This window comes from Manis javanica, chromosome 8, assembly GCF_040802235.1.
Source record: "Manis javanica isolate MJ-LG chromosome 8, MJ_LKY, whole genome shotgun sequence".
NCBI lineage: Eukaryota > Metazoa > Chordata > Mammalia > Pholidota > Manidae > Manis > Manis javanica.
Genome location: NC_133163.1, coordinates 93,120,296 through 93,147,126, shown reverse-complemented (window position 1 = coordinate 93,147,126; position 26,831 = coordinate 93,120,296). Strand labels below are relative to the sequence as shown.

Here is a 26,831-nt window from a genome sequence, read left to right as displayed (position 1 = left end):
TGTAATAGGAAACCACTGGAGTGTTTTTAACAGGGGAGTGATATAATCTGATTTACATATTTAAAAGATCCCTCTGGCTGCTGAATGATCAATACATAGATAGTAATGAAACACTATTGTTGAAGCAGGAAGGACAGTTAATCTGTTGAAGAAGTCCAGGTGAGAGATAACATTACTTAAATTAGGGCAGTAATGATGGAGGTAGAAAGAAGTGATTAACTTTGAATGTATGTAGAAAGTAAAACCTGCCAGACTGGCTAATAGATTAGAATGGGCATGTGAGGGAATCAGAGAAGTTGATAACACCACCTCTTTTTTGACTTGAGCAACTAGAATGGTGGTTCTATTTACTGACATTTATTACTTTCAGTTGATGGACATATGAGTACTATCTTATTCCTTGCACTTTTTAAATTCTCCATCCTCCCAGAACTGCATTTTTGGACACATGAATTTCTTTGACTTTAGAAGTTAATCAGGAGGGATTTGACTTTTTCATACAGCCATTTATTCAGGGAAAGACTCTACAGATTCTGCTATTAAGTTTGGCTTTGTGTGAATAGCTTAATAATTCTTAAATGTCATTTTTCAGTGAAAGTGCAGAAGCTCTTGCTCAACTTTTGACGTTGGCACGGTGGATACAGACTCTTCTGGCCAGAATATCAGGTTATAATATGAAACATGCTAAAGGTTTGTTTAAAGTTATTTTATATTTAGCTATGTGAGACTTAAGTGTTAGAGTCTTCAATTTTTTTTAAAGTAGTTACAGCTTTAAAACATATTTGCAAATACAGATTTGTTTAATATCAGGGAATAGAGGCTTTTGAAGCCAAGGCTAAGTTAACTTAAATCACTTTATACTCAGTTTAATAATAGATAGTGATTAATCTGGAGTCACACTGCATGGATTTAAATCTTAGATCCATCACTTTATGCCATTGTGATATTGGACAAGTTACTTAACTTCTCTGTGCCTCAACTTTCTTATTTGAAAACTGGGAATAATAGTACCTATTTCATTAATTGAAGGATTGAATTATCTTTTGTAAAGTAGAACAGTGCATGTGGTACACAGTAAACACTATGTAAGCATAGTCATTACTTATATAAGCTTACATATATAAGCATACATATATAAGCACTACTAATATTGTTAATATGTTGTCATTAACATTAATAACAATGTTTTTAAACTGTTACCTCATTTATATATTATTTATAATTAAGAGATATGACTACTTAAAGACAGAGAAGTAAACCATGGCAGGCAGATTGGGGAGGGAAGTCAAAATTTGCAGAAATAAGTAATACAGACAGTGAGTTTCCTGGGGATTTCTTCCCTCCTATTTCCCAGCTTTGACCTAGGATAGTCTGAGTCACAGAACTGTACAATGGACATGAATAGCAAAAGCTTCCAGCTAGATGCCCTTTGGAGTAGGCATGGGCTCACTAGTAGACTGAAGATGGGAAAGTAAGAGTCAGTCAGTTTGAATCAATGGAGATTATCCAATTCAAAGAGTAGAAAGAAGCAATGGAGAAATAAAGGAGCATAGCCTTAAGGATATATGGAACCTTTTTTTTTAAATCTAACATTTGTTGTCACTGAAGTCCTAAAAAGATAAGTAATGGTACAGAAATTATAATGACTGGAACCTTCCCAAGTTTGGTGAATGACATAAATTTACAGATTTAAGAACTTTAATGGACCTCAAACTGATAAACTTGAAGAAAACCACACCCAGGTAGATCATATCCAAACTACTGAAAATCAAAGATGAAGAAAAAAAGTCTTGAAAGCAACCAGAAAAAAACAACTCATTCCACATAAGGGAACAACAATTCTAATTTGATGAGGAATGGAGGATATGGAGCCACAAAGAGATTTAATATTCACTCAGGTCTTAGTAATGGACAGTGACAGAGCTAGGATTCAAACCCAGCTGGCTTGGCTCCAGATCCATTCCTCTTATTCACTAATGTATGCTGCCTGACTAATAGAATACTATGCATTTATTAAAAATGGAAATATATGGGGAGACTTGCTGATGGGGAAAGAAAGATATTTACAAACTTGGTGAAAAACAAGATTCAGGGCAGTACTATAGATTGTGTCCTTTTTGAAGAAAAGTCTGCGCAACATTTATATGAATAACAGACACATATCACCCAAATGTTATCTGGATGTAGAAGTTCTGAATGATGTTTATTGCTTATTAGCATTTTCTAAGTCTTCTAAAATGATCATATATAATTTTAAAAAGCAAGAAAAGTACATGTCAGCCTAAATGCTAGTGAATTTTCTTTTTCCTTTAATTTATAAGGAGAACACTCAATTTCAGTCTTGTTTGACCAAGGAATGGGTGAAGCCACTTTTGAGTTCCATTCTATCCTGAGTTTTGGAGTTCAGTCTACGTAAGTATCTAAATAATTAAGAGAAGTTTGAAAATGGTTGTAAAAATGAGACTAAAGAAGACTCTTTCCTTTCTTCCTGCTGTATTTGTAAAATTGTTTCTTAATCCTATTTTTACTCTGTTTCTTTCTCCCTAGAGTTTTGTTATATCAGTAGAATTAAGTAGTTTGAGATATTAGAGTAATAATTATTAGGGAGAACCATGCCTATAATTAACCACTGTTGACCAACAGAAATGCTATATCTATATAGTAGTCCAACCTACAAGAAGAGTAGAATTTAAAAGACTTCAGTGGGGGAGGGCTGAAGATGGCAGTGTGAGTAGGGCAGTGAAAATCTCCTCCAAAAAGCATATATATTTTTGAAAATACAATATATACAACTATTCCTAAAAGAGAGACCAGAAGATACAGTACAACAGCCAGACTACATATACTTCTGCGAGAACTCAGCATCTCATGGAAAGGGTAAGACACAAAGCCGTGACGTGGCAGGACCTGAGTGCTCCCCCAACCCCAGTTCACTGACAGGAAGGAAAAAATGAGAGTGGGGAAGGAGTGGAAGCACAGTACTGCTAAATAACCAGCCCTAGTAATCTGCACCAGGAGCACAGGCACACATTGCATGGTGTACTGGATATTAGAGAAATGGAAAAGTAAAATCCAAGATGGAGACTGCGAGAGGACAACACAGCTGGTTACCTGGGACAAAAGAAAAGCGGGCACTTTTAAAAGTCTTAAAGGGACAAGGGCTTAACAGCTGGACAAAATCATCCTGGCACACGCAGCCCAGCAGTCTGGGAATCTTAAGGAACGTCAGGCACCCTAAATCACTAGGTGACAAAGCAGCTACAAAGCCCATCACGGTGATAAGCAGCCTGTGGTTCATTCCCCGCCGCTGGAGCTGCAAGCAACTGACTGATGCGCCACAGCTGTGGAGCAGCCGCAGAACACATCACCCACAGCAACCACACAGAGTCTTCTCACAACGTGCAGCTAACCGGGACAGACACAGAGGCTACTGACTACACGGAGCTGCCTGGGACAGGTAAAGGAAGCCGGCGCTAGGTCCGGAAGGCAAAAAGGTACGCCGTTCTCACAAGAGAACACACCCAGTGTGTCTGCGACCCCTTGCAGTGCCCTAGGCTATCCTGAGGGCTTCCCCACCCACTGCAACTCAGGAGACTATCCCAAAGACTGCTCCCTATGTGTGGGTAACTGGCACAGGCAGCGAAGAAGGGCAACAGGACTAGCAAGCAGGAAGGGATTTTGTTCTCCCTGTTGACACATGCGCCACCTGCTGGTGATCACTTCTGTCACCATGAAAAGGCAGAGAATCTGGTCCAGTCCAAAATCACTCAGACAATGCCAGAGAGAGGGCCTGGAGAGATAGATATAACCAATCTTCCTGAAAAAGAATTCAAAGTAAAAGTCATAACCGTGCTGATGGACCTGCAGAGAAATATGCAAGAGCGAAGGGATGATGTCCAGAGGGAGATAACAGAAATGAAACAATCAATAGAAGGACTTAAGAGCAGACTGGATGAGGTGCAAGAGACTGTTAATGGAATAGAAATCAGAGAATAGGAATACAGAGAAGCAGAGGCAGAGAGAGATAAAAGGATCTCTAGGTATCAAAGCATATTAAGAGAACTGTGTGACCAATCCAAATGGAACAGTATTTGCATTACAGGGGAACCAGAAGAAGAAGAAGAGAGAAAAAGGGATAGAAAAATGTCTTCGAAGAAATAATTGCTGTAAACTACTTCCCCAATCTGGGGAAGGAAATAGTCTCTCAGACCATGGAAGCCCACAGATCTCCCAACACAAGGGACCCAAGGAGGAAAACACCAAGACATATGATAATTAAAATGGCAAAAATCAAAGACAAGGACAGGGTATTAAAGGCAGCCAGAGAGAGAAAAAAGATCACCTACAAAGGAAAACCCATCAGGCTATCATCAGACTTCTCAACACAAACCTTACAGGCCAGAAGAGAATGGCATGATATATTTAATGCAATGAAACAGAAGGCCCTTGAACCAAGAATACTGTATCCAGCAAGATTATCACTTAAATTTGAAGGAGGGATTAAACAATTTCCAGATAAGCAAAAGTTGAGGGAATTTGCCTCCCACAAACCACCTCTACAGGGTATTTTAAAGGGACTGCTCTGGATGGAAGTACTCCTAAGGCTAAATAGATGTCACCAGAGAAAATAAAATCACAGCAAAGAAGGTAGACTTACCAAGTACTAACTAAAGGCAAAAAATAAAATCAGCTATCCACAAAAGCAATCAAAGGAAACACAAAAGAGTACAGAATAAAACACCTAACATATGAAGAGTGGAGGAGGAAGAATAAGAAGGGAGAGAAATAAAGAATCATCAGAGTGTGTTTATAATAGCGAGAGTTAAACTTAGACGGTTAGACAGTAAAGAAGCTACCGTTGAACCTTTGGTAACCACGAATCCAAAGCCTGCAATGGCAATACGTACATATCTATTGATAATCACCCTAAATGTAAATGGACTGAATGCACCAATCAAAAGACACAGAGTAATAGAATGGATAAAAAAGCAAGACCCATCTATATGCTGCTTACAGGAGACTCATCTCAAATGCAAAGACACACACAGACTACAAGTGAAGGGATAGAAAAAGATATTCCATGCAAACAACAGGGAGAAAAAAGCAGATGTTGCAGTACTAGTATCAGACAAAATAGACTTCAAAACAAAGAAAGTAACAAGAGATAAAGAAGGACATTACATAATGATGAACAGGTCAATCCAACAAGAAGATTTAACCATTATAAAAAATACATATATGCACCCAACAGAGGAGCACCAACATATGTGAAACAAATATGAACACAATTAAAGGAGGAAATAGAATGCAATGCATTCATTTTAGGAGACTTCAACACACCATTTACTCTGAAGGACAGATCAACCAGACAGAAAATAACTAAGAACACAGAGGCACTGAACAACACACTAGAACAGATGGACCTAACAGACATCTACAGAACTCTCCACCCAAAAGCAGCAGGACATATTCTTCTCAAGTGCACAAGGAATGTTTTTCAGAATAGACCACATACAAGGCCACAAAAAGAGCCTCAAAAAATTAAAAATGATTGATATTCTACCAAACAACTTCTCAGACCACAAAAGTATAAAACTAGAAATAAATTGTACAAAGAAAACAAAAAGCTTAATAAACACATGGAGGCTTAACAACAAGGTCCTAAATAATCAATGGATCAATGACCAAATTAAAACAGAGATTAAACAATATATGGAAACAAATGAAAACAACAGCAAAACCCCATAATGTTCCTCATGTAATTGTACATTAATGATACCAAAATTTAAAAAAGGAAGTACTTTTGTATTGATAGGGGTGTGTGTATATATGGTAATACTACATACTTGAAATGATAATTTCTGAATTCCTGAACTTCTATTTGTAACATTTTCAGTAGCAATGGGATACATAATAAAAACAAGGATGACAACTAGAAAAATGCACCTCAGATAATATTCATTAAACAAAAATATTGATTTGGATACATTACATTTTTCAAAGTATGTTCACATGAATATCTTTCTAATAACCTTGTGAGGTTGGTTAAGAGGTTACTATCTCACTTTTATAAACAAGAAAAATTAACTATGGCAGGTGACTTCTCAGAAGTTACAGAGCAAGTTAGATGTGACTTGAACTGAAGTCCTTTATTTTTTATGTTGGCATTATTAATGTACAATTACAGGAGCAACATTATGGCTAATAGACTCCCCACATAATCAAGTCCACATCACATACCCCAATACAGTCACTGTCCATCAGCGTAGTAAGATGCTATAGAATCACTACTTGTCTTCTCCGTCTTCTACTGCCTTCCCCGTGCCCACTGCACCACATTATGTGTGCTTATCGTAATGCCCCCTTTTCCCTTTTATCCCTCCCTTCCCACCCATCCTCCCCAGTCCCTTTCCCTTTGGTAACTTTAGTCCATTTTTGGGTTCTTTGAGTCTGCTGCTGTTTTGTTCCTTCAGATTTTTCTTTGTTCTTATACTGCACAGATGAGTGAAATCATTTGATACTTGTGTTTCTCTGCCTGGCTTATTTCACTGAGCATAATGTCCTCCAGCTCCATCCATGCTGTTGGAAATGGTAGGATGTTTCTTTCTTATGGCTGAATAGTATTCCATTGTGTATATGTACTACCTCTTCTTTATCCATTCATCTACTGATAGACACTTAGGTTGCTTCCATATCTTGCCTATTGTAAAAAATACTGTGATAAACATAGGGGTGCATATGTCTTTTTGAATCTGAGAAGTTGTATTCTTTGGGTAAATTCCAAGGAGTGGGATTCCCGGGTCAAATGGTATTTCTAATTTTAGTTTTTTGAGGAAACTCTATATTGCTTTCCACAATGGTTGAATTAGCTTACATTCCCACCAGCAGTGTAGGAGGGTTCCCCTTTCTCTGCATCCTCGCCAGCATTTGTTGTTCTTAAGTCTTTTCAATGCTGGCCATTCTTACTGGTGTGAGGTGATATCTCATTGAGGTTTTAATTAGAATTTCTCTGATGAGTATGGGGTTAAACAGTAATCCAGTTTCATTCTCTTGCACGTAGCTGTCCAGTTTTGCCAGCACTAGCTGTTGAAGAGGCTGTCATTTCCCTACTGCATGTCCATGGCTCCTTTATCATATATTAACTGACCATACATGGTTGGGTTTATATCAGGGCTCTCTGGTCTGTTCCATTGGTCTATGGTATGTTCTTGTGCCAGTACCAAGTTGTCTTGATTACTGTGGGTTTGTAGTAGAGCTTGAAGTTGGGGAGCATAATTCCCCCTGCTTTATTCTCCCTTCTCATGATTGCTTCGGCTATTCGAGGTCTTTTGTGGTTCCATATGAATTTTAGGACGATTTTCTCTAGTTCATTGAAGAATGCTGTTCATATTTTGACAGAATTTGCATTGCATTTATAGATTGGTTTAGGCAGGTTGGCCATTTTGACAATATTAATTCTTCCTATCCATGAGCATGGGACGTGTTTCCATTTATTGGTATCGTCTTTAATTTCTCTCATGAGTGTCTTGTAGTTTTCAGAGTATAGGTCTTTCACTTCCTTGGTTAGGTTTATTCCTAGGTATTTTATTCTTTTGGATGCAACTGTGAATGGAATTGTTTTCCTGATTTCTCTCTCTGCTATTTCATTGTTAGTGTATAGGAATGCCACAGATTTCTGTGTATAAATTTTGAATCCTGCAACTTTGCTGAATTCAGATATTAGATCTACTAGTTTTGGAGTGGATTCTCTACGGCTTTTTTTACGTACAATATCATGTCATCTGCAAAAAAGGACAGATTCACTTCTTCCTTGCCAATCTGGATGCCTTTTATTTCTTTGTGTTGTCTGATTGCCGTGGCTAGAACCTCCAGTACTATGTTGAATAGAAGTGGGGAGAGTGGGCATCCTTGTCTTCTTCCTGATCTTGGGTGAAAAGCTTTCAGCTTCTCGCTGTTAAGTAGGGTGTTGGCTGTAGGTTTGCCATATATGGCTTTATTATGTTGAGGTACTTGCCCTCCATACCTATTTTGTTGAGTTTTTATCATGAATGCAAGTTGAAATTCATCAAATGCTTTTTCAGCATCTATGGAGATGATCATGTGGTTTTGTCCTTCTTTTTATTGATGTGGTGGATGATGTTGATGGATTTTCCAATATGGTACAATCCTTGCATCCCTGAATAAATCCTTCTTGACCATGATGGATGATCTTTTTGATGTACTTTTGAATTCAGTTTGCCAAAATTTTGTTGGGTATTTTTGCATCTATGTTCATCAGGGATATTGGTCTGTAATTTTCTTTTTTTGTGGTGTCTTTGCCTGGTTTTGGTATTAGAGTGATGCTGGCCTCATAGAATGACTTTGGAAGTATTCCCTACTCTTCCATTGTTTGGAAAACTTTAAGGACAATGGGTATTAAGTCTTCACTAAATGTTTGATAAAATTCAGAGGTGAGCCATCTGGTCCAGGGGTTTTGTTCTTAGGTATTTTTTTTGATTACTAGTTCAATTTCGTTGCTGGTAATTGGTCTGTTCAGATTTTCTGTTTCTTCATTGGTCAGCCTTGGAAGGTAGTATTTTTCTATAAATTTGTCCATTTCTTCTAGGTTATCCAGTTTGTTAGCATATAACTTTTCATAGTATTCTCTAGTAATTCTTTCTATTTCTTTGGGTTCTGTAGTGATTTTTCCATTCTTATTTCTGATATTGTTCATGTGTGTAGAATCTCTTTTTTTCTTGATAAGTTCAGCTAGGGGTTTGTCTATTTTGTTTATTTTCTCAAAGAACCAGTTCTTGCTTTAATTGATTCTTTTTATTATTTTATTCTTGTCAATTTTATTTAATCCTTCTCTAATCTTTATTATGTCCCTCCTTCTACTGACTTTGGGCCTCATTTGTTGTGCTTTTTCTAGTTTCATTATTTGTGAGTTTAGATTGCTTATATCGGATTGTTCTTCTTTCCTGAGGTAGGCCTGTATTGCAATATACTTTCCTTTTAGCACGGCCTTGGCTCTGCCCTACAGATTTTGTGGTGTTGAATTATTGTTGTAATTTGTCTCCATATATTGCTTGATTTGTTTTTATTTGGTCATTGATCCATTGATTATTTAGGAGCATGTTGTGAAGCCTCGATGTGTTTGTTGATGGATTTTCAAATATGGTACAATCCTTGCATCCCTGAATAAATCCTTCTTGACCATGATGGATGATCTTTTTGAGGTACTTTTGAATTCAGTTTGCCAAAATTTTGTTGAGTATTTTTGCATCTATGTTCATCAGGGATATTGGTCTGTAATTTTCTTTTTTTGTGGTGTCTTTGCCAGATTTTGGATTTTCTTTGCATAATTTATTTCTAGTTTCATACTTTTGTGGTCTGAGAAACTGGTGGGTACAATTTCAATCTTTCTGAATTTAATGAGGCTCTTTTTGTGGACTAGTATGTGGTCTATTCTGAAAAACATTCCTTGTGCACTTGAGAAGAATATGTCCTGCTGCTTTTGGGTGGAGAGTTCTGTAGATGTCTGTTAGGTCCATCTGTTCTAGTGTGTTGTTCAGTGCCTCTGTGTTCTTAGTTATTTTCTGTCTGGTTGATCTGTCCTTCAGAGTAAATGGTGTGTTGAAGTCTCCTAAAATGAATGCATTGCATTCTATTTCCTCCTTTAATTGTGTTCATATTTGTTTCACATATGTTGGTGCTCCTCTGTTGGGTGCATATATGTATTTTTTATAATGGTTAAATCTTCTTGTTGGATTGACCTGTTCATCATTATGTAATGTCCTTCTTTATCTCTTGTTACTTTCTTTGTTTTGAAGTCTATTTTGTCTGATACTAGTACTGCAACATCTGCTTTTTTCTCCCTGTTGTTTGCATGGAATATCTTTTTCTATCCCTTCACTTGTAGTCTGTGTGTGTCTTTGCATTTGAGATGAGTCTCCTGTAAGCAGCATATAGATGGGTCTTGCTTTTTTATCCATTCTATTACTCTGTGTCTTTTGATTGGTGCATTCAGTCCATTTACATTTAGGGTGATTATCAATAGATATGTACGTATTGCCATTGCAGGCTTTGGATTCGTGGTTACCAAAGGTTCAACGGTAGCTTCTTTACTGTCTAACCGTCTAAGTTTAACTCTCGCTATTATAAACACACTCTGATGATTCTTTATTTCTCTCCCTTCTTATTCTTCCTCCTCCACTCTTCATATGTTAGGTGTTTTATTCTGTACTCTTTTGTGTTTCCTTTGATTGCTTTTGTGGATAGCTGATTTTATTTTTTGCCTTTAGTTAGTACTTGGTAAGTCTACCTTCTTTGCTGTGATTTTATTTTCTCTGGTGACATCTATTTAGCCTTAGGAGTACTTCCATCCAGAGCAGTCCCTTTAAAATACCCTGTAGAGGTGGTTTGTGGGAGGCAAATTCCCTCAACTTTTGCTTATCTGGAAATTGTTTAATCCCTCCTTCAAATTTAAGTGATAATCTTGCTGGATACAGTATTCTTGGTTCAAGGGCCTTCTGTTTCATTGCATTAAATATATCATGCCATTCTCTTCTGGCCTGTAAGGTTTGTGTTGAGAAGTCTGATGATAGCCTGATGGGTTTTCCTTTGTAGGTGATCTTTTTTCTCTCTCTGGCTGCCTTTAATACCCTGTCCTTGTCTTTGATTTTTGCCATTTTAATTATCATATGTCTTGGTGTTTTCCTCCTTGGGTCCCTTGTGTTGGGAGATCTGTGGGCTTCCATGGTCTGAGAGACTATTTCCTTCCCCAGATTGGGGAAGTAGTTTACAGCAATTATTTCTTCGAAGACATTTTCTATCCCTTTTTCTCTCTTCTTCTTCTTCTGGTTCCCCTGTAATGCAAATACTGTTCCATTTGGATTGGTCACACAGTTCTCTTAATATGCTTTGATACCTAGAGATCCTTTTATCTCTCTCTGCCTCTGCTTCTCTGTATTCCTATTCTCTGATTTCTATTCCATTAACAGTCTCTTGCACCTCATCCAGTCTGCTCTTAAGTCCTTCTATTGATTGTTTCATTTCTGTTATCTCCCTCTGGACATCATCCCTTCGCTCTTGCATATTTCTCTGCAGGTCCATCAGCACGGTTATGACTTTTACTTTGAATTCTTTTTCAGGAAGATTGGTTATATCTATCTCTCCAGGCCCTCTCTCTGGCATTGTCTGAGTGATTTTGGACTGGACCAGATTCTCTGCCTTTTCATGGTGACAGAAGTGATCACCAGCAGGTGGCGCATGTGTCAACAGGGAGAACAAAATCCCTTCCTGCTTGCTAGTCCTGTTGCCCTTCTTCGCTGCCTGTGCCAGTTACCCGCACATAGGGAGCAGTCTTTGGGATAGTCTCCTGAGTTGCAGTGGGTGGGGAAGCCCTCAGGATAGCCTAGGGCACTGCAAGGGGTCGCAGACACACTGGGTGTGTTCTCTTGTGAGAACGGCACCCCTTCTTGCCTTCTGGACCTAGTGCTGGCTTCCTCTGCCTGTCCCAGGCAGCTGCACGTAGTCAGTAGCCTCTATGTCTGTCCCAGTTAGCTGCATGCTGTGAGAAGACTCTGTGTGGTTGCTGTGGGCGGGTCTGTTCCCTGGCTCTTCTGCAGCAGTGGCAGGTCAGCCAGTTTGTTTGCAGTGCTGGTGCAGGGGAATGAACGGCAGGCTGCTTGTCGCCGTGAGGTTCTTCGGTGCTGCGTTGTCATCCAGGGTAGGGTGTTAGGGCGCCTGACGTTCCTTAAGAGTCCCAACCTGCTGGGCTGAGTGTGCCGGACAATTTTGTCTACCTGTTAAACCCTTGTACCCTTATGACTTTTAAGGCATCCGCTTTTGTTTTGTCCCAGGGAGCTGGCTGTGGGGTCCCGCTTGCAGTCTCTGTCTCAGATTTTATTTTCCCATTTCTCTAGTATTCAGTACAGCATACAATGTCTGTCTGTGCTCCCGATGCAGATTACTAGGGCTGGTTATTTAGCAGTCCTGTGCTTCCACTCCCTCCCCACTGTGATTCTTTTCCTCCCACCAGTGAGCTGGGGTTGGGGGAGTGCTCGTGTCCCACTGGGTCACAGCTTTGTATGTTACCCTTTTCATGAGATGCTGAGTTCTTGCAGATATAGGTGTAGCCTGTCTGGTGTACTGTATCTTCTGGTCTCTCTTTTAGGAATAGTTGTATTTGCTGTTTTTTCAAAATATGTATGGTTTTGGAAGGAGATTTCCACCACCCTACTCACACTGCCATCTTCAGCGCCCCTGACCCCACCCAAAAATACTTCTTGGTCCATTTTCTAGACACTAAAACTTGTAGGTCAAATCTGTTTTCTCTGTATTTTATTCCTTCTTTGTTCAATATGTTCCTTTATTTGGACTTAGATGCTATCTTCTGTGGTCATTACTGCATCTTTTATAGGAAGTGGAGTTATATGGGCCTTTAGCATTTTGTAAGAGAGATGCTTTCCTGCCTGTATGTTTTGCTCTTCCCGTTTTTTCTTAATGAATAAATCTTTAGAGGCTCTCTTGTCTATTCTGACAAAGTACAGTTTCCTTTGTCAAAAGGAGTTGAATTGTTGCTTTGGTACCTAATTGGACTTCTCGGTAGATATCCCCTTTTGTATAAATTAATATAAATCATTATATAAGTTTTTCTCGTTTTATTTGTAGGATAAAATATTCTACTAGCATCAAGGAAATGGTCGTTCTCTTTGCCACAACAGTTTATAGAATTGGACTGAAAGTGCCTCCTGATGAAATGGATCCTCGAATCCCCATGATGACCTGGAGCACATGTGCTTTCACTATCCAGGCAATTGGTAAAGCCTTTAAGATCACTGGTTTGGAAGAAATAGTTAGCACTGATTGACCAAATACTATTCCTTTTTTCCCCTGATGGTCCACAGTACTTGGACTTGCTGGAGGACTATTAATATTTCAGTATATTTGTGTGGTCTGATGCCATTTAGTCTGAGAACTGTTTTTATTGATTTCCTTTTTACTTTATTCATGACCATAAGCAACATAACCTCAACATATATGAAACGGAGAGCATGAAGCAAGGTATATTCAAAAGGTGACAGATTTATGTAACAGGAGAAGAGCAAGAAAAAAAGGAAAAAGAATCAACCCAGAAGTGTTAAGTAGTTTTTGTTTCTTTCACAGTTTGAGAGAAAAAAAAGAAAACCAGTCATCTAAAAAATTACCAGAAAAGGGAAGGGAAGACTGTGAGGTGCTTAGGAGAGACATATTAGCAGGCAGAGATTAACCAAGTTTGAAGGGAAGCCTATTGTCATATTCTTTGCCATATCGAAAGCTTCTTACAGAAAAATGTAGCAGTCAAATAACATGTATGTCGTAAATTTACACCATGTTGTATGTCAGTTATATCTTAGTGTATCTGAGGGGCAGGAAGAAAAGTATAGCAGTGAAGATTTCCTTAGGTTTTTAAATTGACCCTATTAGTTCATTACAATCACAAGATACAGTACTGTATGAAAAATAATAACTGTATTTTGTATCATCTTAATCCATGTCAGTTTTGATGTCCCCTTCCAAAATATATTGGTTGCTGTTTTCAATGGAGTCTACTGGAATTAAATTAAATAATTTTCTTTATTTAAATATGTATTTGTAACAAGACACTGCTTCAAGATTTGAATTAAGTAGATTGAAGTGGAGCCATCTGCATCAGTCTCTGAAAACATTTTAGGAGTCACTATTAACCCTCTCAGACTTAAATCATGAGCAAAAAAAAATAACATGCAGATTTATATTTTCTGTGATTAAATAAAATAAGAAATAGAAAAAATAAGTTTTAAGTAGAATAGAATCTGAACAAATTGGTAAGAAATATAAAACATTCTTCTTGGAGTCATGATCTACTGAGGTCTGCAGACTTTCAGTGAAGATATTTTATACTTTACCATCTTTGGGGAGATAAGCATTAGGAATGAGTAATTTATATTTAGATAGTGAACATTAAAAAAGGTTACAGTTTTGTCATGAAAGAGATGAGAAATTCACTAGGGAATAGGACTGAATCTTCATATGTGGTTCTATAACCTAGTAATTAGATTCTTTTTGCTTTTAAAATTCAGAATGTTGCTATAGTAAACACAAAACTTAGAAGGGAAAAGTGCAAATCATCTGGTCAAATATACAATTAAAGGACATCTAATAGACAAAAACCAAGTATACAATTGTAGCACTACTCAGGATTTACTGTTTTTGTTTTTTTACTCTAAGAAAACCTTTTGGGAGATGAAGGAAAACCTTTGTTTGGAGCACTTCAAAATAGACAGGTATGTATGACCCAATGGAGTACATGTAATGCGCCACAGTTAATTTATCATTTTTAGAAATCTTTATTCACTCCCTTTTCTGTGAATATTATCAGATTCTGTTTTTTACAAAAGTTATGTCAGTCTAATAAGAGGCTAAATGGCCAGCATTGTACATTTTAGAGATTTCACTCGATCTCAGTGGTTAAATATAATTCACAGAGAGATTTCAGGTTATACTTGATTACTTTTTCTTCCCTTCTGTTTATTGCCTGATCAGAGACCTAGTTTCCTATATTTTTCCTTCTCACTGACTTTGTACCATTATCAGTACTTGATGTCATATCTTAGTGAATCGGAGGGGCAGGGAAGAAAAGTATAGCAGTGAAGATTTCCTTAGGTTTTTAAATTGAGCCTATTTGTAAATTAGAATCACAAGATACAGTACTTTATGAAAAATAAAAACTGTAATTATTTTGCATCATGTTTATCCAAGTCAGTTTTGATGTCCCCTTCCAAAATGTATTGGTAGCTGTTTTGGTACTTACTTAATACATCATTAAATATTAATGTTGGCTTAATTCTAGGTAAATCATCATACTGAATTCAAAAGTAAAACTAAGCCATGGCTCTTGATGGGCAAATCCTGATGTTGTACTCCTGCATCAGGCCTAAGCTTTATAACGTAGGGGACCTTAAAAAACACTACTCAAGAAATGTGCTGAGTAGCCGCATGAAAACAGAACAGGCAACCGGGGATTCCCTAGACCACCCCTCTCTAGCTGTTTCCTTCTTATTTTCCTGATAGCAGGCACGAGGGAATTGTAGTCTAAAATGTGCTTCCCCATAGTTCCCATCCTTCCATTTGAGAAGCAGAAAATATATTTTCTGGATTCAGTGGTATTCTGCCATCATTTTAGAAATTCTATAAATATGTTTATTTGCATAGACCTCAATAGAATAAATCAGGCCAGACATTTAAGAAATTGGCTCTGGGGGAAGTGGTTACTTAAGTGAGAATTAAAACAATTATAGCTTTAGTATTTCTTTGTCTTGGGAAAATTTATTCAAAATTTTGTGAGGTCATGAAACTTTTTAGAATATTAAAAACATTGTAATTGATTTGTAGGAATGTAAAGTATATAATCAGTCTGCAGCTAATTCTTGTATACTGGGATTGATTTTTACAATGAATGACCTAGGTCTTTCATCTTCCCTTATCTTTTTCTCTTTCCCTCTCTTACAATCTAGCATAATGGTCTGAAAGCATTAATGCAGTTTGCCATTGCACAAAGGGGCACCTGTTCTCAGGTCCTGATACAGAAACATCTGATTCGTCTCCTATCAGGTAGAGTCTTCCCTGAATTGCTATTATTATATTATTATTTACATGTCTTTTTCTGTTGCATTTCTGGCAATATATTTCATTAGGTACAACACACAGCAGTAATTTTGAACACTCACTATAGCAGCCTTACAATAGAAAAACAAAACAAACAAGCAAACCCCTCATAGCTGTTCCTGTAATGCCTTTAATCTTATTTTAAATATCAGGTATTTCCAAATGCTTTCAACATAGGTCCCTCACACCTTGAACCATCATCCACAAACACTAACATCCAATCTAGTTAGAAAAGGGAGCTATGACCAGAATAAATCATTTTTAAATGCTTTTAATTTTGCTGGTGAGCCAAAGTTGAAGTCATGTAAAGTAATAGAAATGTTAGGTGTGGTAATTTCAGGTGCAGGCCCATGCCTTTTTCTTTGAAAGGTATGCTATCACAGCTGTTTTTCTCAGATTCTAACAAGCTAGAAATTAATTAAGCTTATAGGGCTCTCAATTAATATAGAAATGAAAAGGATTAGAGATTGCACAGTAAGAGAATAATTTGGCTTTCACTTTGGTTATCTGCATTTCCTCATGGGCATCAGTACTTTAAGTGCTCCTCTGCACCTAAACAGGTCAGGCTTAAAAAGAACTGTTTATAAATCCCTTTGTTCCTCAGTTCAAAATGTCACAGGTAGGGGGTTTAAGCTTGCACTTTCCAGATATATTTCTACCAAATAAGAGAGTCATTCAGTTTTTTAAGCTTTACAGCAAAACATAGGTTTCTTCTAGTTGATGTAGCAGGTATTTATTTCCAAAATTGACCGGCTGCTTTACTTTGAAAGTCTGTTGAGACAGGTCACTATCCCCCCATGGTAATCCCCATAAGCTTCTTAGGGAGCTCGTTCTAAGCAGCATTGTGCTCAGTGATGACGTGGGGATTCCGCAGCGCCAGCCAAGGCTGTCACTTAGTTTCATTAGGATTTCCACAACACTGAGCTTTTTTATATTGTCAGATTAACCTGCAGCTATCTCCTGAATTAATCTCATGCCAATAAGAATCTAAAATGATGCTGTTCCCCTAGCTACATACTAAAATATTTTCCTTTTTTCATTTCTTTTTTTCTTTCGTTGGTCAGTTATACACAGGCCCAGAACTGTAAAAGGTACCTGTCTTTGTTCTCAGCACCTCTTCCTTTTGTTGAGCAGTTTATCCTATTTGGATAGTACTGCTTTGTTTTTGTTTTTGTTTTTGTTATCTATTTTCATTTTAGTCATAATTTGGATACCTTGTTTTATTAGCACTTCCTAATAGTCTCCATTATGGGATTTATATTGTTTAAGACACCTCAAAATAAGCACCAAACAAGGAAACTGTTTAACATATGGCAGACTAAAATAACACTGTCTAATCTCTAACTGGCAGTTACTAACAGATTTGATGTTCTTTTGCTTTGTACTGTAGCTCTGTGCCTATATATAAAAGTTGGTCGTGTGAAAACTTTTAGCAGGAGCATCTTTATTTGCTAGGTGTTAGAGCTATAAATTATGTATAGAGGTATAAGATATGATTCCTGCCATTATCAGGCTTATGATTGAATTAAAGAAGCAGAACTTCTTTAAAAATACACATTATTAAGTAACCAAATGCCAGATGTATGGTACAGATGTGCTCCAAGAATCAAGAAAGAAAGCAATAACTATGGGGCTCTACTGTTCTCTCTTTTAATAGGGGATTGGGGTTTGTTTGGCTTTTTTTTGAAGTATAGTTAATATGGTTTCAAGGGGGTAGGATTAGAATTGAACCTTGCAGGGAGAGTACATAAGGATAAATTGTGTTTAGAAATGGCATTCTAAACACAGGACACAGTTTGAACAGAGATTGAAGAGATAGTGTGTATAGTATGTTAAAATAGACAAGTATGATAGGAGTAGTGGTACCTATACATAGAGAAGCATGAAGTTGTATTGCTAAAAATAGAGGGTCTTAAATGCCCCTGTGAGAAGTTTGAATTTTATTCTTTAGGTTATTGGGAATTTTTTAAACATTTTAAGTGATAGTATTCTAAGGTTAATTTGATATTTTGTAGGTTGGATTGGCAAAATAAAAAATAAGATATAACATATGTATATATTTGGATTAGGAAGAGTTGGGCAGGCACAAGATTTTGCATTAAAATGAGTTACAGAATGATTGAGAGAAATAGGGAAGTCCACAATAGAGCTGTTTTATGTGAAACGTGATGAATATTTTTTAATATGTTAATTCTGCAGTAGCAAAAAGACATACAGTGTTTATTGCCAGGTATGTGCTAGGCACTTTACAAAAATATTTTTATATAATCTCATTTCTTTTAACCACCAGCCTTCAAGGAAATTATCATTATCGCTGTTTAAAGATGAGGGAACTGAGGCACACAGAAGTTGTATGATTTGATCAAGGTCGAAAAAACCAGTAATATCTGAACCCAGGCCTGACCAAAAAGCCTATGCTTTTTTTCCCATTATATCCCATAAACTTTGTGAGATGTTTAATTTAGCATAAATGGAAGGTTTTACTAATAGATGAAATGAAAATATGCAAGCCAGAATTATCTTTTGATTTCAAAGGAATTTTAAATATATCCAGGAGCCAGCAAAAAAAAAAATTCACAGCTGCCTATAAGAAAAATTTGATGACAGTGTTCTACTGGCTGAAAAGGTGATAGATCAGGAGGAGGGACTAGGAGTTATTAAATTGTCCTGAGAGCAAAATTATTTGTAACACTGAGAGGAAAATAAGATAGGTAGTGTCATGGACAAGTTAACTTATATATCAAATATTATTGTAAAATTTTTGTAGGAGGAAGTGAAAACTAGAAACAGCAAGTGACTTGTTGAGAGCACACAGCTAATTAACAGCAGAGCCCTGTGATCACTTCAGTTTGCTTTTTAAAGCCAATATTAATAACTTTATCAAGTGGTTATTATATACCAAGCTTGGGATAAGGCCTTTAAATATATATGTTAATGAACCTCCCAACAATCATATATATACTGTAGACTTAGAGTAGGTAGCTTGCCTATGACAGATAGTCACAACCAGAGCTGGAATCTGTTTCTCTCAGATTCCAAAGCCCATGCTTTTAACTTTTATGTTTTTTGTTTATAATCTTGGATTTAGGGTTAATAATTTGACCTAGCCTAAAAGGAGTCTTTTTTCCCTCATTTAAAAAAAATGTAGCTTTTATTGAACTACAGTTAAGTCCCTCATTCTAATACATATGAAATATTTACTGTTGTTTTGAGTTCTTATTTCACTTCCTTATCACTCTTTCCCTGACTTCTGAATTTAGAGACCTTGATCAAAATAGAAAGAGAGTAGCTTTTGAGCTATCTGCATTTCTTTTCAGTCATCAATCTGTGTAAACCACTGTCTAATTTTGTTCAGGAGAATATTCTCCATCCTCATTTCACTTACTGCTTAGTGTACTTTTCCTGCCTCCCACCCCATATTGTGCACAAATTTTATTTATCATAGAACATTTAGAAATATGTAGTTAGAAAAAAAAGTGGTAGAAATTATTGTATGAAAGTAATAATACTTATTTATTCAGAAAATATTTATTAAACAATCTCTCCCCATTATCCTAGTTTGTTTACCTTTTCCTCCTCGATCTTAACCTTTCAGCCCTTAAATTGTATTCAAGGCTTTCTAGGAGCCTTTTCTCAGTTTAGTTTACCTTTAATTTTGGTTCCCATATCTTAAAGATGTGATGTTACAGTTTACCAAATTCTGTATTTTTTAATCCTGTTATATTTTTGTGTTAGATCTTTATATCTTGCATTATATTTAATTACATTGCTACCTTACTGACTATACTGCATTGTGGTTTTTTTTAGTTGTTCTTCCTAACCTAAAATCAGAGGATACACCATGCCTTCTATCTGTAGATCTTTTTCATGTTTTGGTAAGTGTTCAAAAAAAATTTTTTAAAAGTCACTCAAATTTATAATTCTATATGTTTTCCTCATTCAAATAAGTGCTCTTTGTTCAAGATTATATATTATTGGTGTTCAGACTATGAAGTTTAGTCTCTTTCATCTGTTCTGTTTATAAATAGAAACTTGACTGAGACTATCAAAATCATTTTTAAAATGAAAGCACATTTATTCTTTGTAATATGTTTTGTCATAGTTGAATATATTTAGTTGATATCTGTACAAGCAAACTTTTTCTAGTAATATAATATGCTTTCCCCCACCCCCTTTTTCTTAGCTTATTTTAACATTTTAAGTACTGAATGATGGGGTGAGCTATCTTAAAATAATTAATTTGGTGACTGCGGCTGCACCATGGATGCATCTGGGCTTCTTCCCACAGACTTCTATGGGTGGGTGACAGCTGCTTTGTGACTTCCTTGCAGAGCTTTTCCATCCCTGTGATGATCCCACTCCTTCAAAACAAGTTCTCTAGAGAGATGCAGTGGTGAGGTTGGGAGCATGGAGTATGTGGATGCAGGGTTAGCCAGTATCTTCATCCCTCATTATCCAAGCTTCTTCCCAGTCTGTGGTTGTCACCTGTCTTTTGGAATCTCTTGGGGGAGCTTTAAAAAGAATGCTGGTAACAGATTCTGATTAGGTTGGGCTGGGGTGGGACCTGTGTGTCAGTTAAGTGATGTAATGTTGATTATTCTGAACCACAGAGTTTAGACCACTCCCTATAGCTAGAGTAAGTAGATCCAGCAAAGAGATAACCTGTTTGGTGATGATACCTTGTACCCTAAGATATTGTGTTGAATAATAAGGAAAAATATGGTCATAAAGAAAACCACATAAAAACAGTGCAGCATCTAGCGCCCTTTACATTTAGCTATGAGATTAGTTGGTGTTGGAGTTTGTCGTTACCCATGTTCATGTCCATTTTCTGTCACAGGTAGGTGCTGTGTTAGCATTCCCATCCTTGTATTGGGATGACAGTGTTGATCTGCAGCCTTCATCAATTAGTTCTTCCTATAACCATCTGTATCTCTTCCATCTGATCACCATGGCACACATGCTTCAGATACTTCTTACCATAGACACAGGTGGGTAAAACTCTGTAAATAACATTTGGCCACGATTTACTGACAAAATTAATTAAGCTTCTGATTAAACATATTCTGTATTGCTAAGTTTTATGTTATGTCTTTGCTGAATGATCATTCATTTGTTTATGGACACTGTTTAAACAGAAAGGTAGAATAGCCATCAAAAGGATAATTAGCTAGATAGACTACTTGTTTCTCTAACTGTAGCTGCTTTTCAGATATACAAGGAGACCATTTAGGCCTGTTTTTCCCTTTCTTTCAAATTCTCCAATCTCAAGGTTGGAGATTAGCCTCTCTAAGGTATGTCCATTACCAGATACACTCAGTCATATGTTAAGTCTGTATGTAAAATCACTCTTGATTCCTCCAACTAGAATGATAATACTTTGTCTTATAGCACTGACACATAGTATCTTGTCTTACTGTTAATATCTTTTTCTTGATCCACTATTTTCCCTTCTTCTTCTTTCTCCCAATTCCTCCATATTCAATGTAAGTTTCCTGAATAGGTAACATTCATATTTCAAAATCTTACCTAATCTTGAAGTATCTAGCAACTTTTGGTTACTCAGTACTCATTAAATGTCTTTTGAATGTATATAATGAAGATACATAAGTAATACAACATTAAGGAATTATGACATAGTTGTCCTTTTAGACTGTGCTCTTAATACAAAGCAAAACCTGGTCTTGGGTATCAGTAATCAATAAGGGCTACTGCAAGTTAAGATAATTTAGAGGACAGATAATTAAATTGGCTTTAGAACAATACCTAGCAAAATTACATATGCATTTACCCTTTGATTCACCAATTCCTCTCCTAGGAATCTATCTCAAAGCAGTATATACTGGCAAAAATATGAAAGGATGCAAGCACAAGATTATTCATTATGGCATAATTTGGAATAGGAAAGAACTGGGAGATTAGTTGAATATCCTATGGTATATTCATATGATGGAATGCTGTACAGCTAAAAAAGGAAGGAGCAAGAGCTACTAAAGAAGTGATCTCCAGGATATGTTATTAAGTGAAAAAAAGATACAGAACAATAGTTATAGCATAATGCCTTCATGTAAGGTGTTTTATGTATAGGTATGGGTATCTATGCTTACATATATTCATATTGCTTATATTTTTAATAAATGAAACAATAGAGTTATAAATGAAAAACTAATTTTAAAAAGTTGCCTCTAAGGCAAGGTAAAGAGTACAGGGATTTGGCTAAAGACTCCTGTGAATGTCTTTTTAATGAGTTTTGATCCTGGAGCCTTATAAATATTTCACTTAACTAAAAAAAAAAAAAAATCCAAATGGAGAAAAATTTTTAAGTATTACAAACAACAAATGAGGCCAACTTTAACATACATGAGAAAATAATTACTTAAATGACTTTGAAACACAGCATTTCAACTATACTTCCCTAATAGGTTAAATTCTGGCAATAAAAGAACTACCAAAAAAACCTCTTAAACTGAATTAAGATGAATTAATTAAGATTCAACAATAGGAAAATGAACAACCTGATTAAAAATGGGCAAAAGACATGAACAGGTAACTCATCAAAGAAGATATACAAATGGCAAGTAAGCATTTGAAAAGATGTTCAGTATCGTGTCATTAGGGAATTGCAAATTAAAACAGCAATGAGATACTACCACATACCTATCAGAATGTCCAAAATCCAAAATACTGACAACACTGAGCACTAACAGTGATTTGGAGCATCTCATTCATTGCTGATGGGAATGAATCACATGCCACTTTGAAATACGATTTAGCAGTTGTGCTCCCTGACATCTAACCAAATGAACAGAAAACCTATTAGGTTTTTGTGTGGACCACACAGAAGTTTATAGCAGCTTTGTTCATAATTGCCAAAACCTGGAAGGAACTTATATTCTTCAGTAGGTGAGTGGATTAACAAACTGTGCTACATAGAGATGATGGAACATTCTTGAACACTAAAAAGAAATGAGCTATCATATTATGAAAAAATGTGGAGGAACCTTAAATGGGTATTTGTAAGTTAAAAAAGCCAATCTGAAAGGTTGCATACTGTGTGATTCCAACTGCATGACATCTGGGAAAGGCAAAGCTATGGAGGCAATAAAAGAACAGTGATTGCCAGGAAGGAGTTAGGGGGTGACTGCCAGGGGGTAGGGGAGAGAGAGGGATGAATAGGCAGAGCAGAGGAGATTTTTAGGGCAGTGAAAGTACTCTCTGTGATACTGTAATTGTGGATACATGTCATTATACATTTGTCAAAATGCATAGAATGTACAACACCAAGAATGTACCCTAATATAAACTGTGGACTTCTGCAATAATCATGTATCACTGCAGGTTCATCGATTTAACAAATGTGCCCTTCTGGTGTGGGATGTTGATAGTGGGGGACATTGTGGGTATATGGGGACAGCAGGCATATGGGAATTCTCTGTGCTTTCCACTCAGATTTGTTGTGAACCTTAAACTGTTTTAAAAAATACAGATTAATTTTTAAAAAGTTGTTACATGGGTGTGTGTACATTTAATATTTGTGCATTTCACTGCATATAAAATTTACCTCAAACAAAAGAATTATATGCAAATACCAAACTTTTGTTTTTAAATTGGAAATATCAATATGAACTCATGATATATTTTCCTCTTTAAAAAAAAAGTGTGTATCTCCTAAAGAGATCTTAACTGAAAAAGGAAAAGAACTAGTAATCTTCATAAGAGACTCAGGGTAATTTTATTGTGGCCTTTCACATGAATTAATAAATAAACAAAAGCATTCTTAAAGCATGAGAGCATTATTCAAATGTGCTGTAACCATCCCTCACAGCAGACTGCAAGGTAGGCATTTTTATCTCCATTTTAATACAATAAAATTGATCTTTATAGAACTTAAGTGGCTTTCCCAGAGCTCTAACCTAAGTGGGAGAGTTGGCAGTTACTGAGAGGTTTCGGATGGTCCCCCTTGAGGATAGGTTAATGGAGGAAAATGACCTCTCCTGGATCTGTTTTGTGCTGCTTTGCTTGAGCATGAGGGCAGGACAGCAACCTATTTCTCTTTCTAGAGGCTGAATTTCTACCTGCTGTCTAAGACTCCTAAGAACCCAGAGCAGGTAGATGATTACTGATTTGTTTACCTAGTCTTATTATAATAAGATGAATATTTATTAAACATCTATGCTTAACACTAAAGTTTGAATCTGCCCTATTTGTTTTTCCAGCTAATATACTGTTAAAGTTTACTTGTTTTAATATTCAGACATAGCAGTTTACACTGATAACAAGTGAAAGAACATCAGTCGAGCTGACACTGTTTATTATCCTGGAACCATGAAATTGAGGTGTAACATAAATTAAGCAAAAATTCTTAGGTTTACCTTTCAGAATTTCTTTTTTAGGCCTTCCCCTTGCTCAGGTTCAAGAAGAGAGTGAAGAAGCTCGTTCTGCATCTTCTTTCTTGGCAGAAGTTTCTCAGTATACAAATGGGTGAGTAGCAGTCCATTAGTCCAGTCTATTTAGTATTATTTTAATAATTCCATGTCTTTGTTCAGTTATTTGGCAGTATAACTTTTGAAACATTTTAATTCCAGTTTTTAAAAATGAGTTAAGGGCTTTTAGAATAACAGTTACCCATTTATTTGTTTCTGAGACTGAAACAAGTTTTGATACATCTTTACTTTTTCTTTTAATTGAAGAATAATGGCATATTATTAAATCCTTACCCCCACTAGTGTAGTTACTATCTGTCAACATGGGAAAATGTTGCAGAATTATTGGCTATATTCTCCATATTGTACTACCATCTCTGTGACCAACTTAAATTATGACTGAGAATTTTTGTGCCCTTTATCCCCCTCCACCCTCCCCAACCACACACCTCAACCCTTCTCCCATGGTATCCACTAGTTACTTCTCAGTATCTATGAGTCTACTATTATTTTGTTCATTCTGTTTTGCTTTGTTTTTATATTCCACAAATTAGTGAAATCATATGACATTTGTCTTTCTCCACTTGGCTTATTTCATTAAACATAATACCTTCTAGGTCCATCCATTGTTGCAAATGGTAGGATTTCTTTTTTAATGGCTATATAATATTCCATTGTGGATATGTACCACATCTTTTTTATCCATTCATCTACTGATGGATGCTTACATTGCTTCCATATCTTGGCTATTGTGAAAAATGTTGCAATAAACACAGGGGGTGCATATATCTTTTTGAATGAGGGATTTTGTTTACTTTGGGTAAATACCTAGAAGTGGAATTACTGGGTTGAATGGTATTTCTGTTTTTAGTTTTTTGAGGAACCTCCATACTGCTTTCCATGGTGACTTCCCCAATTTACTTCCCACCAATAGTGTAGGAGGCTTCCCTTCTCCACAACCTCGCCAGCACTTCTTATTTCTTGTCTTATGGATAGTGGCCATTCTAACTGGTGTGAGGCGACCTCAGTGTGGTTTTGATTTGCATTTCCCTGATGATGAGTGATGTGGAGCATCTTTTCATGTGCCTGTTGGCCATCTGTATTTCTTCTTTGGAGAAATGTCTATTCAGGTCCTCTGCCCATTTTTAACTTAATTATTTGTTTTTTTCGTGTTGAGGAGTATGAGTTCTTAATATATTTTGGATGTTACCCCTTATTGGATAAATTGTTCATGAATACATTCTCCCACACTGTAGGTTGCCTCTTTCTTCTGCTGATGGTATCCTTTGCTTTTTAGTCTTATGTAATCTCACTTGTTCATTTTTTATTTTGTTTCTCTTGCCCAGGGAGATGTGTCCAGGAAAAAATTGTTCACACTTGTTACATCTTTACTCTTAAAAATCTGTTCTGCGAACATAGGCAAAAGATGACAGAATCTTAACAAGTGGCAGCATTTAGAATTTAAATAAATATAGAAAATAAAAATTTAAAGCAATCCATACAGTTGATGCACTCAATTAGAGGTTTTTGAAGGCTGTTATGAGTAATATGTGAAATATACTGGCAATGCAGAGATTAAAACCAAAAGTGCAACGGAGTGCCCTGGACTAGCTATCAGGGTCCCTTCTTTGTTTTCACCTTCTTCATCAGTCGATTTTTTTTTCTTTTTTTTAGCTGAGGTGCTGAGATGTGTGTGTTTATTTTTATGTTTGTAGACTTTAATTGTTTATTTTTATGTTTGTAGACTTTAATTTTCAGAGCTGTTTCAGGTTTACAGAAAAATTGAACAGAAAGCACAAAGAGTTCCCATTTACTCCATCCCCTCACCATTTTCTTCTATTATTAATATCTTGTGCTAGTGTGATACATTTGTTAATGATAATCAGCCAATATTGATACATTGTTATTAACTCAAGTGCATAGTTTACATTAGGGTTCACCCTTTGTGTTGTACCATTACAATATCAAATAGAATAGTTTCACTGTTTGACTGCTCTACAAATCACCAATTTTAATACAGAAATCAGGGAAGTACTAATTTTTTTAGCTAACTAAGCTGCTTTGATTAGTTAGTGATAAATATATCTGCTTCACAATTTATTACAAGGGTTAGGAAAAAGAAAAAAGTGGTTCTTTGTCTTTAAAATCTACAAGGTAAAAGATGCAAGATTTGTGTTTTCTTTAGGAAACTGTTAGGAGATTTAAAGATTAAAGCTAAACTAGTTTAATTGTTTTAAATGTTTAAAATTAAGTGTATAAAATATTAAATGCTTGGCTATGTTTTTCAAAGGGGATGTGTTTAAAATCTAGGGTTTTAATCTGATCAGTATTCTGCTCTGTTCTGGAATTGTTGCCTCTTAGCTGCATTGGGTGTACTATTCCTGGCTGGTATTTGTGGGTCTCGTTGAAGAACGGCATCACCCCATACCTTTGCTGTGCTGCATTGTTTTTCCATTATTTACTCGGAATAACTCCACCTGAAGAACTTCTTACCAGTAAGTAGGAAAATGTACTCACAGAGTAGTAAACAAGACCTTTTTTCTTACCTTAAACCTCAAGAGTGTAAGGTGAGAGAAGGCAAACCACTCTTCCCTTCCCCACATGTTTAATCAGTGTTCGCTCCAAGACTCTGTGCCCCTGCCCTGGTGTAGGTTAAATGTGAGTCCAAAAACCAGATTAGCCTCATAATCTGAAAACATACTTGTGGCTTCTATCTATGTAAAGTTTATATGCCTGACT

At 36.4% G+C, this 26,831-nt stretch overlaps 1 protein-coding gene across 1 annotated transcript in view; it reads left to right on the top strand.

Moving 5' to 3' along the window:
- UBR1 (ubiquitin protein ligase E3 component n-recognin 1) overlaps nt 1-26,831 on the top strand; it is a 204,117-nt gene that overhangs the window by 151,731 nt on the left and 25,555 nt on the right. Inside the window, exons 33-41 of the mRNA XM_037018909.2 lie at nt 593-690; nt 2,322-2,412; nt 12,655-12,803; nt 14,233-14,288; nt 15,519-15,615; nt 19,477-19,544; nt 20,510-20,660; nt 24,063-24,150; nt 26,454-26,587. Of these exons, the coding sequence (XP_036874804.2) occupies nt 593-690; nt 2,322-2,412; nt 12,655-12,803; nt 14,233-14,288; nt 15,519-15,615; nt 19,477-19,544; nt 20,510-20,660; nt 24,063-24,150; nt 26,454-26,587 (932 nt within the window). The remainder of the gene's footprint in view (nt 1-592; nt 691-2,321; nt 2,413-12,654; nt 12,804-14,232; nt 14,289-15,518; nt 15,616-19,476; nt 19,545-20,509; nt 20,661-24,062; nt 24,151-26,453; nt 26,588-26,831) is intronic.